The sequence below is a fragment of the Dysidea avara genome, chromosome 6 (assembly GCF_963678975.1).
Source record: "Dysidea avara chromosome 6, odDysAvar1.4, whole genome shotgun sequence".
Classification (NCBI taxonomy): Eukaryota; Metazoa; Porifera; class Demospongiae; order Dictyoceratida; family Dysideidae; genus Dysidea; species Dysidea avara.
In genome coordinates, this window is record NC_089277.1 from 34,413,498 (window position 1) to 34,428,164 (window position 14,667).

Here is a 14,667-nt window from a genome sequence, read left to right on the forward strand (position 1 = left end):
TACAGGGTGATTTACTTGTAGCTGAACTCCTTACATTGTGTCTAGTTTCTAGCTGATCTCTCTACAGGGTGATTGTTTGTAGCTGATCTCTCTACAAGTTGATTTGTGTGTAGCTGATCTCTCTGCAGGTTGATTAATTTGTAGCCGATCTCTCTACAGGGTAATTTGTTTGTAGCCAATCTCTCTACATGGTAATTTGTTTGTAGCTGATCTCTGCAGGTTGATTTGTTTTAGCTGAACTCTCTACAGGGTGATTTACTTGTAGCTGAACTCCTTACATTGTGTCTAGTTTCTAGCTGATCTCTCTACAGGTTGATGTGTTTGTAGCCTATCTCTCTACAGGGTAATTTGTTTGTAGCTGAACTCTCTATAAAGTGATTTGTTTGCAGCTGAACTCTCTACATGGTGGTTTCTTTGTTGCTGAACTCTCTACAGGGTGTTTTGCTTGTAGCTGAACTCTCTGCAGGGTGATTTGTTTCTAGCTTATCTCTCTACAGTTTGATTTGTGTGTAACTGGTCTCTCTACAAGTTGATTTGTGTGTAGCTGATCTCTCTGCAGGTTGATTTGTTTGTAGCCGACCTTTCTACAGGGTAATTTGTTTGTAGCTGAACCCTCTATAAGGTGATTTGTTTGTAGCTGATCTCTCTGCAGGTTGATTTGTTTTAGCTGATCTCTATACAAGTTGATTTGTTTGTAGCTGAACTCTCTGCAAAGTGTTTTGATTGTAGCTGACCTCTCTTCAGGGTGATTTGTTTCTCTCTACAGGGTGATTTTTTGTAGCTGACCTCTCTTCAGGGTGATTTGTTTCTAGCTGATTGCTCTACAGGTTGATTTATTTGTAGCTGATCTCTCTACAAGTTGATTTGTGTGTAGCTGATCTCTCTGCAGGTTGATTTGTTTGTAGCCGACCTTTCTACAGGGTAATTTGTTTGTAGCTGAACCCTCTATAAGGTGATTTGTTTGTAGCTGATCTCTCTGCAGGTTGATTTGTTTTAGCTGATCTCTATACAAGTTGATTTGTTTGTAGCTGAACTCTCTGCAAAGTGTTTTGTTTGTAGCTGACCTCTCTTCAGGGTGATTTGTTTCTCTCTACAGGGTGATTTTTTGTAGCTGACCTCTCTTCAGGGTGATTTGTTTCTAGCTGATTGCTCTACAGGTTGATTTATTTGTAGATGAACTCTCTACAGGGTAATTTGCTTGTAGCTGAACTCCTTACATTGTGTCTAGTTTGTAGCTGATCTCTCTACAGGGTAATTTGTTTTAGCTGATCTCTATACAAGTTGATTTGTTTGTAGCTGAACTCTCTGCAAAGTGTTTTGTTTGTAGCTGACCTCTCTTCAGGGTGATTTGTTTCTCTCTACAGGGTGATTTTTTGTAGCTGACCTCTCTTCAGGGTGATTTGTTTCTAGCTGATTGCTCTACAGGTTGATTTATTTGTAGATGAACTCTCTACAGGGTAATTTGCTTGTAGCTGAACTCCTTACATTGTGTCTAGTTTGTAGCTGATCTCTCTACAGGGTGATTTGTTTGTAGCTGATCTCTATACAAGTTGATTTGTGTGTAGCTGATCTCTCTGCAGGGCGATTTGTTTGTAGCCAATCTCTCTACAAGGTAATTTGTTTGTAGCTGAACTATCTATAAGGTAATTTGTTTGTAGCTGATCTCTCTGCATATTAATTTGTTTTAGCTGAACTCTCTACAGGGTGATTTGTTTCTAGCTTATCTCTCTACAGGTTGATTTGTGTGTAGCTGATCTCTCTGCAGGTTGATTTGTTTGTAGCCGATCTCTCTACAGGGTAATTTGTTTGTAGCTGAACTCTCTATAAGGTGATTTGTTTGTAGCTGATCTCTCTGCAGGTTGATTTGTTTTAGCTGAACCCTCTACAGGGTGATTTTTTGTAGCTGAACTCTCTACAGGGTGATTTGTTTCTAGCTTATCTCTCTACAGGTAGATTTGTGTTGATTTGTTCATTGCTGATCGCTCTAAAGGTTGATTTGTTGTAGCTGAACACTGTGCAAAGTGTTTTATTTGTAGCTGATCTCTCTACAGGGTGATTTGTTTGTAGCTGAACTCTCTCCACAGTGACTTGTGTGTAGCTGAATTCTGTGTAGCTGAATTCTCTAGAGAGTGACTTAATTGTAGCTGAATTTTCTACAGGGTGCATGACTTGTTTATAGCTGAACTTTCTTCAGTGTGACTTGTAATGTTTTGAATCTCTATAGTGATATATTTGCTTAACTCTACACATGATGACTTGCTTCTTGCTGAACTGTCTATAAGATTAACTGTTTGCAGCTGAACTCCCTACAGAATAACTTGTGATGCAATAAAATTCTATAATGGAGTAAATAAATTAGCCGAATGCTCTATTAGGGTGACTGTTCTATTAGAGTATCTCGATCTCGCATTTGCTACACGGATAGAATCATAACTCAATGGTTTGTAATCCGATTCTTCTGTACTACTGCAAGGACTTTCTATGAAGATTATTCCAGCTATACACCAATTTTCAGCTCATTGCTCTAAGCGGTTTGCCTAGTAGGCGTGAAAACTAATACTTTTTTTATTCATAAAAATCGATCGCGTAATTGTGACACAGGTTGGGTTTTGTGTCATATCTCCATGGTCTTTATCTCGATTCCTTTCAAACCACCAAAAGGCACTCATACGATGGTTACTCCATCTACATAGCAATTTTCAACTCATTCCATGAAGCGGTTTACCCTGTAGGCGTGACAACAAATCGATCTTGTTTTACGCGAATAATCAGTCATAACTCCTGAACCATTCATCGGATTTGTACCAAATTTGATGCTAGGATTCGCCGTTGGACTCCCTTTCTGTGTGCCAAATTTTATGGCGATCGAAGTACGCGTTTGCTTGTTATAGCAATTTTTGCAAGTGTGCGAAAAGACGACGAAAAACGAAGAAAAACAACGAAACTTTGGCAGCTCGTATCTCGGAAATGGCTCGAGCGATTTCCTTCAAATTTGGAATGTGGACTCCCCTGGCTGGCGGGCAACTGTGTAGCAAATCCTGTTCCAATCGGATAAGTGATCACTGAGATACAAAGGTGTGAAAATGACGTTTTCGTTCTTCCTGTCAATATACTCACGGGTGTGGCGCGCCGGCTTCTTGGGCCGCACGACACACTACCGTGTGTCTTGATATGTAGCTACATCCTGTGTTCACATTAATTTCTTACAAACTACTTTCCTTGAACGGAAACAAGGCCCCTGGCCCTGATGCTTTACATCCTCATTTTCTGAAATCATGTGCTGCCTCTTTAGCTAAGCCTTTATTTTTACTAACAAAGCAATCATTAAACTCTGGCACACTTCCAGACCTTTGGAAGAAGGCTCACGTTACACCTATTCTTAAAAAAGGCAGTAGATTGCAACCATCTAATTACAGACCAATAAGTCTTACGTCACAAGTAGGTAAGCTTGTTGAATCAATTATTATAGAACAACTGTGGGACTTTCTTGACCTACACAGGGTACTCAACCCAAACCAGCACGGCTTTGTGAAACATAAATCATGCTTTACCAACTTACTAGAATGTCACAGGAAATGGTCTGCTGCTGTTGATTCTGGGTTTGGTGTTGGCGTTATCTATTTGGACTACTCTAAAGCCTTTGACTCCGTCCCACATTTACGACTTATAAGTAAACTACAATCTTATGGTATCAATGGCAACCTTCTCACATGGATAAAGAACTTTTTGATTGGTAGACAACAACGTGTGGTTCTTAATGGTAGCAGTTCTAGATGGGTGAATGTTACAAGTGGAGTACCACAAGGGTCAGTGCTTGGCCCACTTTTATATGTTAATGACATAACTGATGGACTCCAAAGTACACTAGAGATGTTTGCTGATGACTCTAAACTTTACAGAATTATCCAAACACCTCAAGATGTCAATATTTTACAGGAAGACCTTAATTTTATCTCGAACTGGTCAAGACTTTGGTTACTGAAGTTTAATACTTTAAAGTGCACCGTGATACACTTAGGTAGAGGAAACCACAACACCTACACCCTGTACGATCAGGCCTCAGGAGCTCATAGTCAGCTAGAATTAACAACAGAACAAAGAGATTTAGGTGTATGGATCACACCAGACATGGGCTCAAGTCTTCATTGTCACAAAATTGCAAGTAATGCTAACCAAGTATTGGGAAGACTGAAGCGTAGCTTCAAGAATTATAGATCAGCACCATCATTTACACTGCTGTACAAAACTTTAGTTTGACCGCACCTAGAGTATTGTGCCCCAATCTGGAGCCCTCATTTAGCAAAGGACATTGACTACTAAGCTGATACCATCTATCTCTACACTATCTTATGAAGGTAGACTTCAAGAACTAGATTTGCACTCACTTTTTTGTAGACGACAAAGAGGAGATCTAATTGAAGTGTTTAAGATACTAAACTCATACTATCAAATTGACCCAAAAGATATTTTTACATTACAACAAGACAGTGTTACCAGGGGCCATCCAATGAAACTTTTTAAACAAAGAATTTGCAGAAGCATTGGTCAACACTTTTTCAACTTTACACCATGGAATGACTTATCTGACGAAGTAGTTCTGGCAAAAACAATATCTTCTATCAAACACTCACTAGACCAATATTGGAGAGAAACTGGACATGGACATTGTCAAAGGCCTTTGGCCTATTAATCAATTTTGTATTTTAATTGTCCATTAAATAATAATAATAATAATATAATTATGTAACCGAATTTTGGAAAATCACCCATTTGGGCGTGCCTGAAATAATTAAAAATTTCATGTTTAGTGAGTATAGCTATGAGAGCAGGACACAGTTTTAAAAATATTTCAAGAATTTTCTGGTAATTCAAGGTATTGATAATGGCTTACAATCATCAACAAGTAGATTGGCTCTATTAAGCTTGTTATTTCATCATTAAATATTTTAGGTGTCAAATGCACCAATATGGGTAATTTTCCAAAATTCGGTCACATATTATACAGTTGTAACACATGTAAATACAGTATTGTTCTCTTTTGTTATGGCTATATGCATACAGCATGAGTCTAACATTTAAAACTGAAAACTATATTAATTTTAATGTTATGAAGTCACAACTCAGTGAATAGCAAACTAGGCACTAAACTATATACTTAGTCTTAACCTATCATGCTATGCTGCAGTGCTCAAATATTCATTCAATTATGTACGCTTCCATGCAAAACTATTTATGTTTCATATTTGCGAGTTTTATAAAGCATTTGAGTAATAAATCAGTAAGTACCTGAGTGCTCTATTAGGGTGACTGTTCTATTTATAATGTTTAGATCTGATTGTCACAGGAAAAAAATTTAACAATATGATATAAATATTCTGCTGGCATTATATCACAATGCTTGCATGATGCTTTAAGCATCTATCATTCCCAAAAACACACCAGCATAATCGGCCAGTGTCTATCAGCAACTCGCATATGTATTATTAAAATTAATGCTGAAAAAGTGGTAGGACCACTTCCTCTGGCCCTGATTAGGGAGTAAATCTTCACTAGTATATCTGCAGGTGTAGGTGATGTCCCTTGTTTCATACCTTTTCTATGACCCATAACCAAGCTTAAAATTCGTATTATACTTGTTTATTTACCTTTTTGTAACAATATTATGACTGATGAACCATGTATACAACAAAAAGGATGGCACCAGATGTAATGTTTATGCCTGAGCATGTGCTACAGCTATCAACTATTGACTTGAGAGTGAAGTGGCTGCTATACTTAGCTTTCAGTCATGCTCAACCCGTTACACAGCAGTACAAATGAAGAACAGCAGTACACATGAAGAGCCGCAGGACAGCACCTCTGCAATCAATCCAGCCACCATAAAAATGTGGACGATTTGTGTGCCCCAACTATCAATTGCTGACTCAAAAGTGAATTGGCCATTATGCTTTGCTTTCACCTATTTTCATCCCATTACATGGAGTTACAATTGTGACACATCCGCAATCAATCCTGTTACCATGGAAAATTCCCATATACAAACTGGAAGCCATGCATCATCCTAGCACAAACCTACACTCTAGACTGTCTGCAAAAAGAAAGAGACATAAAGGAGGACAAGGTAAGCCCAACATGCACGCTTTTTACGTACTGCGGTTTGCCAAAGTCACATCTAGGGATAAAGTGATGTCAAACTAAAATAATCAAGCCTGTAGCCTTAGCCATGCTTGTCTGAGGGAATCAGGCGGAGGCAGGCAGGCAGGCAGTTAGTCAGTCAGTAGAATTCCATTGGATATATATATATATATATATTTAATGTTGTAGCTACCTATTGGATACATTTAGGATTGTTCTGAAGGCACTTTTGGGCTTGGTTATACCTAGCCAATGCTGTCAAGGCACAAGGATGATATTATGAAGCAGGTTTTGGGTGATAGTTGTGGCCAGAAAAACCCAAACCTCCATGATCACAAATATGTGATAAGTTAAGCACAAGAGGATATGAATAGTCAAACTTGAACACTTGGAAACACATTTACTGCCTTACAAGTGTACCACTATGGGTATACGCATATACACTGTGGAATGGATGTGAAATATATTTACTCACCACATAGCATAATACAAAGTTCACTGAGATCCAAACCAACTTTCTCTTAGTGCATGTGAAAACTTGAAGCTACAGTAGGTAGTCCATTTGGTGATGGTGTAAAGTGATTTAGGCAAATTGTAAAATTAACAGTGCTCTTGGTTATTCCATGGAAACTTTGAAACCCACCAAATCGATTGCTGCATGCATATGTATAAGTGATCTGCTGATCAAAAACCGGCTGTTTTTGCATATGCCTCATCTTCCATTTTATTGCTTTTTTGTCATCTATAGTAGTAACAAAGGAGTAAACAGCCAAAGTTTCCACCTTTTAAGATCAATAATCATGGAGTTATAGCACTAGACAGTTGGAACAGAAATGAACTCAATTTGTTCAGCAACAATATGGCAAATAAATTACAGCAGTTTATTTAATCAATCATAAGTCATGACTGAAACAAGCTACAGAGATAGGGTTTGGCTCAGTCTGTTCACCATGAACTGGCACATCAATCAGTCAAGTATAGTGTTTTCCCTGTGCATCTCCATGTGGACAAAGAAGAAGGCCATTCCAACAATGAAATGATGACAATAAACTTTATTTCTACAGCTTCGTAATTAGGCACCCATAACTCATGTACTGATTGCTGTACAAGCTCAAAGCAAGCAGTTTATTGTTACCCATGAACAGGGGAACTGGTGGTGTATAGGTTTAGATGCCAAAGCGATTAAAATGTGCAAAAAAATTTATGTAACATGCATATTTTGCACAGTTTAGTTCAGTACTTTTTAAAGCAAAATAGAATTTTGTGAAAATGGCCAGTTTTCGCTCACTGGATCACATATATTTGTGCAATAACATGTGTTTCTGTGAGTACTATAAAATTAATAAACATGGCAATGTGTAGCCATTAAATGTATCTTTTTATATAATTATATCACTTTATTTTTTAGCTAACTGCAGGCCCACAAAGAAGAAGATCCTTGATTTGGTAGTTCCTCATGTATCACCAAAATGGTATGAGTTAGGAGTGAAGCTACTGAAAGAAGAACAAGAGTCACAGTTAGATGTTATCCAGTCCAACAACAATGACAACAAGACATGTTGCAGAGAAATGTTTTGGTACTGGTTACGGAGTAATCCTAATGCCAGTTGGTACCAGTTGGTAGAATGTCTACGTTCACCAGCTGTAGAATTACATGCTTTGGCTGCTGATATAGAAAAACTCTATGCAGGTATGTACATACATTGTATCAACAGTATACTTGCACAGCGTTTGTGTACATTTACTAGTGTATAATTTATTGGGATTTAACCAGCATTTTTCAATACTTGTAGATAGGCAATAAGACTGGTTTTCCCAGAGATATTCACATATGTATACAATACATACATGTAATCCTTGAAAAATATTTCTAATTGATCCATTACAAAGAGTAGTGCAAGTACAATACCATAGACTTTGAATAGAATGTATATACCTCCTAATGTAAACCTGTGACTTGTATGAACCACTTTAATACATATTAATATCCAACTGAAGATCAAGAAGTTACAACATGATAACCTGATGTGCAATTGCATTGCATGATCAGATACGTACTTTGACAGAGCTGCCATATCAAACTTTCAATAGTAAATTTGCGGTAGAAGTTTACAGTTTGTTAAAGTAATTTTCCCCACAGCAAGTTCATGGCTGCACCTTTTATTCTACATCTTATGATTTTAGAGTTGCATGCTTATTTCACAGCTCAGTTGTTTTAGATTACGTATACTATCTGCAGCTCTTGGATAGCAAGATACAATATTTAACAAACTGCATATTGTTTGCCATGGCATTGTATAACAAAGCAAGTACAAATAGACAAAGTAACAAAACATGATGTAGAAATGTATACAGAAATGAGGACATGTCATAGAATGAGTTATATATTTGTAACTTATTATAATTTTATGTAATGGATGTACTTTATATAGGAGCACTGTGTATAAATGTTGAACAAATTCATTATAGTTTAGTCACCCAAATAACGAGACAGAGGAAACGTCTTCTCTAAATACCTCACTGCAAAGCAAATACGACATAGTGGTGCCAAAACCCACCTAGCGTCTGCCTATCTGGATGAAAGGTCATATGTATAAAGTCTACAATGATGTGACAAGGTCTAAGTAAACAAGAACGAGCTGAAGACATGGGTGCCTCGCACTGAAATGACTGTAATCGAGAACATTCTCTAGATTTTCCTAAATATCTATTCCAATATGATGTCTTGTTGGACTGATGAAGGCATGTCTTCAAGGCTACATCAAACAGGCAAGAAATATAGTTGTTTACCAATAATTGATGTGTCAAGCCTTGAGAAGAAAGAACGAGAACTTGAGGATCTATTTCAACGGCTTTCAACTATTGTTGCCATCTGTGAAAAATGTAATGAAGAGTGGTTTAGGCTTCTAAATAAAATGAAAGGTGATGTGAAATTAGAGGAAGAAAAGGAATATTGCTGAACTACTGATGGTGGTGATAGATTAATTAGACTGCTGTTAAACTTGAATGAAACAGTGGCCAGTCTTCAAGGACATTTGTCACAAGTTTTAAGAAAAATAGGAAAGGGGAACACAGGCTTGGATAAAACATTCACAACCTTTACTAAATACAGAACAAAGGGATAAGGGTACCCCTCAGATTAGGCTTCCGAAGGTTAATTTACCTAATTTTGATGGAAATGTCCTTGATTGGCAGGAGTTTTGGTTAATTCAACCATTCACGAACAAGATTTACCTATTGTTACAAAGTTAGTTATTTAAAAGGTGTTGTGTGGTGCCTGCTGCTACTGCTGTCAGTGGTATATGTTACCAATGAAAATTATGATACTGCTATAAGTTCCTTACAGATAATTTTGGGAAAGGGAGTTAATCACTGACACATTGTATTCCCAATTACAGTTTCTTCCAGTAGCAACAAGCAGGAGCAGTAATGTGAAGTCTACATTTGAGAATATTGAAAAGATTTTAAAACAACTAGAAGTGGTGAAAGAAAACATGAACAGCCCGAGGAACAGCCAAAAGGTCCTCATTCAGCAAGTGTTATCATCAAAGTAGGTCATTGTTAACCTGCAGCAACCAAAACCTCTAGATGAATCATGGAATCTTCCATTGGTCGGGAAGTCCCTAGAGCATTACATTGCCATTTTCACCAATGCTCAGTGTTATGAATCTAATGCTAGATTTGTAAGTGCCGGTGTGCAGGGTGTAGCCAGACCTTTGGTGATGCCAGGGCCTAGCTGTAGACCAAAAAAGTGGAATATTCTTGGGGGGAGGCCTGGGTGCTTCCCCCTAGACCACGTCTGAACGAAAATCATGCATACACAAAATACACCCTTAGGCAGTAACATTAAAAGGTGCTGTTTGTGCATCTAACTAGCTAAAACCTACATATTGATGTTTAATCAGCTTATAGAAACTATAAACCTATTGTAGCTAATACTAACTTAATCTTCACTTCCAGACAGCCAACTTCAAATTTTCTAGTACATGGGAACCCTCCACACTCAAGTCGCTTAGTTGGCAATACTTCCTTCAGGGCATACATTATTTTCTCGGTCGGTCCTCCTGTTGATGTCAGTAACTTTAGACTTGACTTGTTCTCCAATGTATTCAAGACATCACGTGCCCGCAACATGTGACAAATACACAAACCGTTCATCAGATAAATATACATCAACTATTCACTGTTTGTGCTCACCTCACACATGTATAACATGACCACTCAAGTTTATCACAGCTGCTGCCTTTTAATATGTCTGCCTCAACCACTCAACACTCCTTCGCCATTTCCACCATGCATCACATGCGCTACTGATCATGTGATGCAACAGATCTTGATGATTTGCAATAGTTCAGCATTAATGCAATGTGACCCTCAAGAGTACTACAGAGGAGCGCTAGTGTGCAAGTATCTACCAGAGAGCTCCAGGACTGTAAGACTTGATGTGATTTTCAGTTTTGAAATATTCTGCTTCTGAAAGGGGGGTTCATCCGAAACCCCCCCACACCCCCCTCTGGCTATGCCCTTGATCTCCCCTCCACCAACTACACCTAACTACACACATAGCTTGCTACATTGTCTCTCTGAATACTGAGACTAATATATCTCGATCTGACGAAAGAAAAACCATCATTAGTAATTGATGAGTAAACACTCATGACTGATTACAAACAAATGATATACTACAGGAGAATGTGTCCTCGGACAACATGCAACCACATGTCTGACCAACAGTGGAAAGCAGTGGGCATGGCAAGGAAAAAAAATTAAATTACAAAACTAAAGTTACAGTTTATATACAGAATTAAAAGCAGTCTGGGTTGATTGTCCATTCTTTAGAGTTCCTACCATAAAATATTCTGCTCTATTAGAGTATATCGAATTACTGATGCCCAGGCCTGGGCCTGGGTGGCCCGGGTTCTGGCTACGCCCCTGCCAGTGTGAGCAAAGTAAATCCTTATAAGCAAGTGAGAGGTAGTTCTGTTGAGACTCCACATTCTTCTGATACATTTGTCACAAATCCCAGTACTGGAAGGTATAAAGGTAAGTCTTATGAAGCCTCAAGACCTTGAATTTTTGCTAAAGCTGAACATTTTTATGACCAACATGTTGATGTTGTTGATAGAAGGAAAGAGTTACAAAGGCTAAGATGATGTTTTATTTGTCTTGGAGTTGGTCACATATCTAAACAATGTCCGAATATTTCTCGGAAGTCTCCTTTTTATTGTAAAAAAGTTGAACATCACAGAGGTATTTGTTTGTATTTGTATCGTAAAATCAGTACTAATTTTGTTCAGTGGCATGAACTGTGTGATTCATGGAGAAAGTGCCAGCAACAATTAAAGTATTTAATTGGGAAAATGAATATTTAAGAGAGAAATGTTCTATGCACATGCCATCGCAAAGAAAAGAATCAGATCAATACGGTGCCCCACATAGGGCAATTTACCATCATAAAAAATGAAAAGGTCCCCAAAAGTTAGATTGTTTTACAGCAATGATGAAAATTTTACAGCAATGATGGAGAGGTCCAAACAGCAGATTTCTATTTATCTGGACACGGACACATTGAGCATTCTATTACATTATAGTATCCATTAAAATTATCTGATCAATCTAAGAAAGGTGTTACTGAAGTTACTTCAAAGTCTCAACATGCTGGATGTGCTGAGCTTACAAACAAACAAAATAAAGCGTACCAATGTGGCAAGGTGCTGCCATTAGGCACCGGCCTATTATGCCCGAAATTTTACCTATTATGCTTTTGAGCATTGCTCAAAAATTAAGCCTATTATGCTCAAAATTATGCTTTCAAAATCAAGATTATGCTCTAGAAGTGACTGTTTTATTAGAGTATATCAGCCTTTCCTGACTGCAAGTGACTGCTCTATTAGAGTATCTCGATCTTATTTCTGCAAAGTGTGAATAACCAACAAAGAAACAGTTTAATAAGTTATATTATGTGTTTTTGATTATAAAATGCACTAATAATACTATTGGCAGTGAATATTTGCTTTCTTTCAGGCGCGCGTATTGCGCATTTAATTAATTCTTCAAACATCGTCCCTATTATGCTGGCATTATGCTTGATGCTTTTGGTCACCTATTATGCTTTAAATTATGCCGGCATAATCGGCCGGTGCCTAGCTGCCATTGCAAGACAGATGATTCAGTAATTTTTGGAGAAAAACACTTCAACTGTTTTATGTATTGTAACATTTTATTTTTATCTTCAGAGCATCATAGAATGAGCTATTTGTAAATTATCAATGATGTATTTTTACGTAATGGGTGTACATTATATAGAATCAATGTAATTTAATTTTGAGCAAATTTATTATAGTTCAGTCACCCAAATTATGAAACAGAGGAATCGTCTTCTCTAGATACCTTGCTGTGAACTAAACACGACAGCACATGACAATATGTATAGCTATGTATGTATGTAAGCATGCATGGGCAATACATGCATTTTAAAAATTCGATTTGATACAATATGCATTGATGCAATCATAATTCATTACTGTACATCTATTTATGTATGTATGTGTGTGTTGACAGAACCAATTCAATCAACGGTTCAGCCAACTGTTGGTACTGATAACCAGGCAAGGATAAATGATGAGAGAAAAGCAACATCTCCCAATGGTATGACTTGTATTGAAAGTTTGTCATCACCTTATATTGCATTGAGGTCCCAACCTAAATTTTACTTATACACTTGTTCATTAACTTGTTATAACCTTTATTTGACCATTAGTGTACTGTTATGGACCTTTTCCAAGTAAACAACTTAAGCATTTTACGGAATTGCTAATTTAGCAAGCAATGCTGCAACTATACCAACTATGTGTGCGATTGTTAATTGAACCAACTAACAGCAAAAAAAAAGAAAAAACTGGATTTTACCATTATTTTTCTCAATTCAAAGAAATATCTTGAATGTTACTATTTTCCATACAAAGTAATGCTAACAATGGTCATGATTAAATGCTTAGTTAGCATTTGTATCACTCGGATCCTAACTATATACGTACCTTCGGTATACCCACAGAAGAAGACATACGATGAAGATTATGACACTGGTTCAAGCCGAGGTTCAAGTTCAGTGGCATGATTCCAGAGCTCAACATCACCACAAAATGGCTTCTGAGCCAAGGCATCTTCTGTCACTCTAGAAACTTTGTAATGTTCTTTATCATCAGATTTGTCCTATGATGTGTAGTCCCATACCAGATAAGGTCCTTTGCAGTGTATGCAGCAGAGTTTGTAATTTGTCCTCTTGAATTTCTCTGTGCAAAGGATGTCTTGAGTCAAAATGACTTTTAGAAATGCACTGAACTTCATCTACTGATTTCTTACTGTCTGTGTGTGATGGATTGATGTATTGTGTTCAAGCAAGAGCTATTTCCTTTTTTAGTGGTTGGTTCCACTTGATTAGTTGCGGTGTCTTCAAAACTTCTAATGGTAGCTTGTCATTACAAGTCAATGAAAAAAACTACTAAAGCTGCAATAACTATGATTGCATGTTTGCCCCAACCTACAGTTTCAATAGTAAATTGTAAAATACTAGAACAAGGATATTTATGATGATGCAGCTATAGAGTATTGTACACTGTAATTTGTTGTTTACAAGCGCACATGTGTGTAAATATATAGTGTGATTACTGAAGGAAACACCTGGGGTATCAGTCTTGACTTTTGTGTTACATAAATTTCTTTACATCACAGATCTTTAAATCTATGTATGTGCCAACAATGTCACATCCCACCTATCAAAAGGTCAGGCAGCAGGTGTGAATTGGTCACCCCTAGGGTACACACAAAATATTAGCATCTTCCCAGAAACCATACTACTTAGTGCGGGGTTTGTTAATTAAATGTTGTCTGTTTATTTGTGAATTCCCACCTCTAGCCAACCTTAAAGGAGTGGCCATTACTTGATAATTTATATGAAAACGATGTTCAAGAGCTTATAATTTAGGTCACTCCAAATAAATTCTCTGTTTTCCGTCCTAGACTCAGGCATATTTGCATGCGGGTGGGTGGTCCATTTCCATTATTTCATTTAAAGGTTGGCAGCTTTCCAAGCCAGCATTTTCCTGGCACAACCATAAACAGTTGCATAAAAGCATGCTTAGGCTTGTTCCTTCCTTTATAGTTGCAAAAATAGCACAAAAGTGAAGTTTGTGCCGAGTTGATAGTACTGCTGACACCTGAGCTGACACTGTTTCAAGATGGCTTTTACTGAGCCTGTGAGTATGGAATAATAACCGGAAGAATACGGAATAATGGAATATTTAGAGCTGACAGTAACCAGATGCGGGCGGTGGACGGGAAACAGAGAATTTATTTGGAGTGGCCCTAAATGTCAGTTGTGGCATCGTTAACTTCAGTAACCTGAAGCACGCACTGCAGCCAGCCAAAATTCAGTTTCTTCTCAGGATACAACATTTAACTAGTACAAGTACACGAAAAAAATTGGAATTTTCAACTAGAGTAGGGACCATAGCACATCGATGAAAGGTACTG

General features: G+C 37.5%; 1 protein-coding gene across 1 annotated transcript in view; it reads left to right on the forward strand.

Moving 5' to 3' along the window:
• The window catches only part of LOC136257832 (uncharacterized), a 101,632-nt gene that overhangs the window by 12,177 nt on the left and 74,788 nt on the right, over nucleotides 1-14,667 (forward strand). The window contains exons 2-3 of the mRNA XM_066051131.1: nucleotides 7,544-7,825; nucleotides 12,697-12,783. Coding sequence (XP_065907203.1) covers nucleotides 7,544-7,825; nucleotides 12,697-12,783 — 369 coding nt within the window. The remainder of the gene's footprint in view (nucleotides 1-7,543; nucleotides 7,826-12,696; nucleotides 12,784-14,667) is intronic.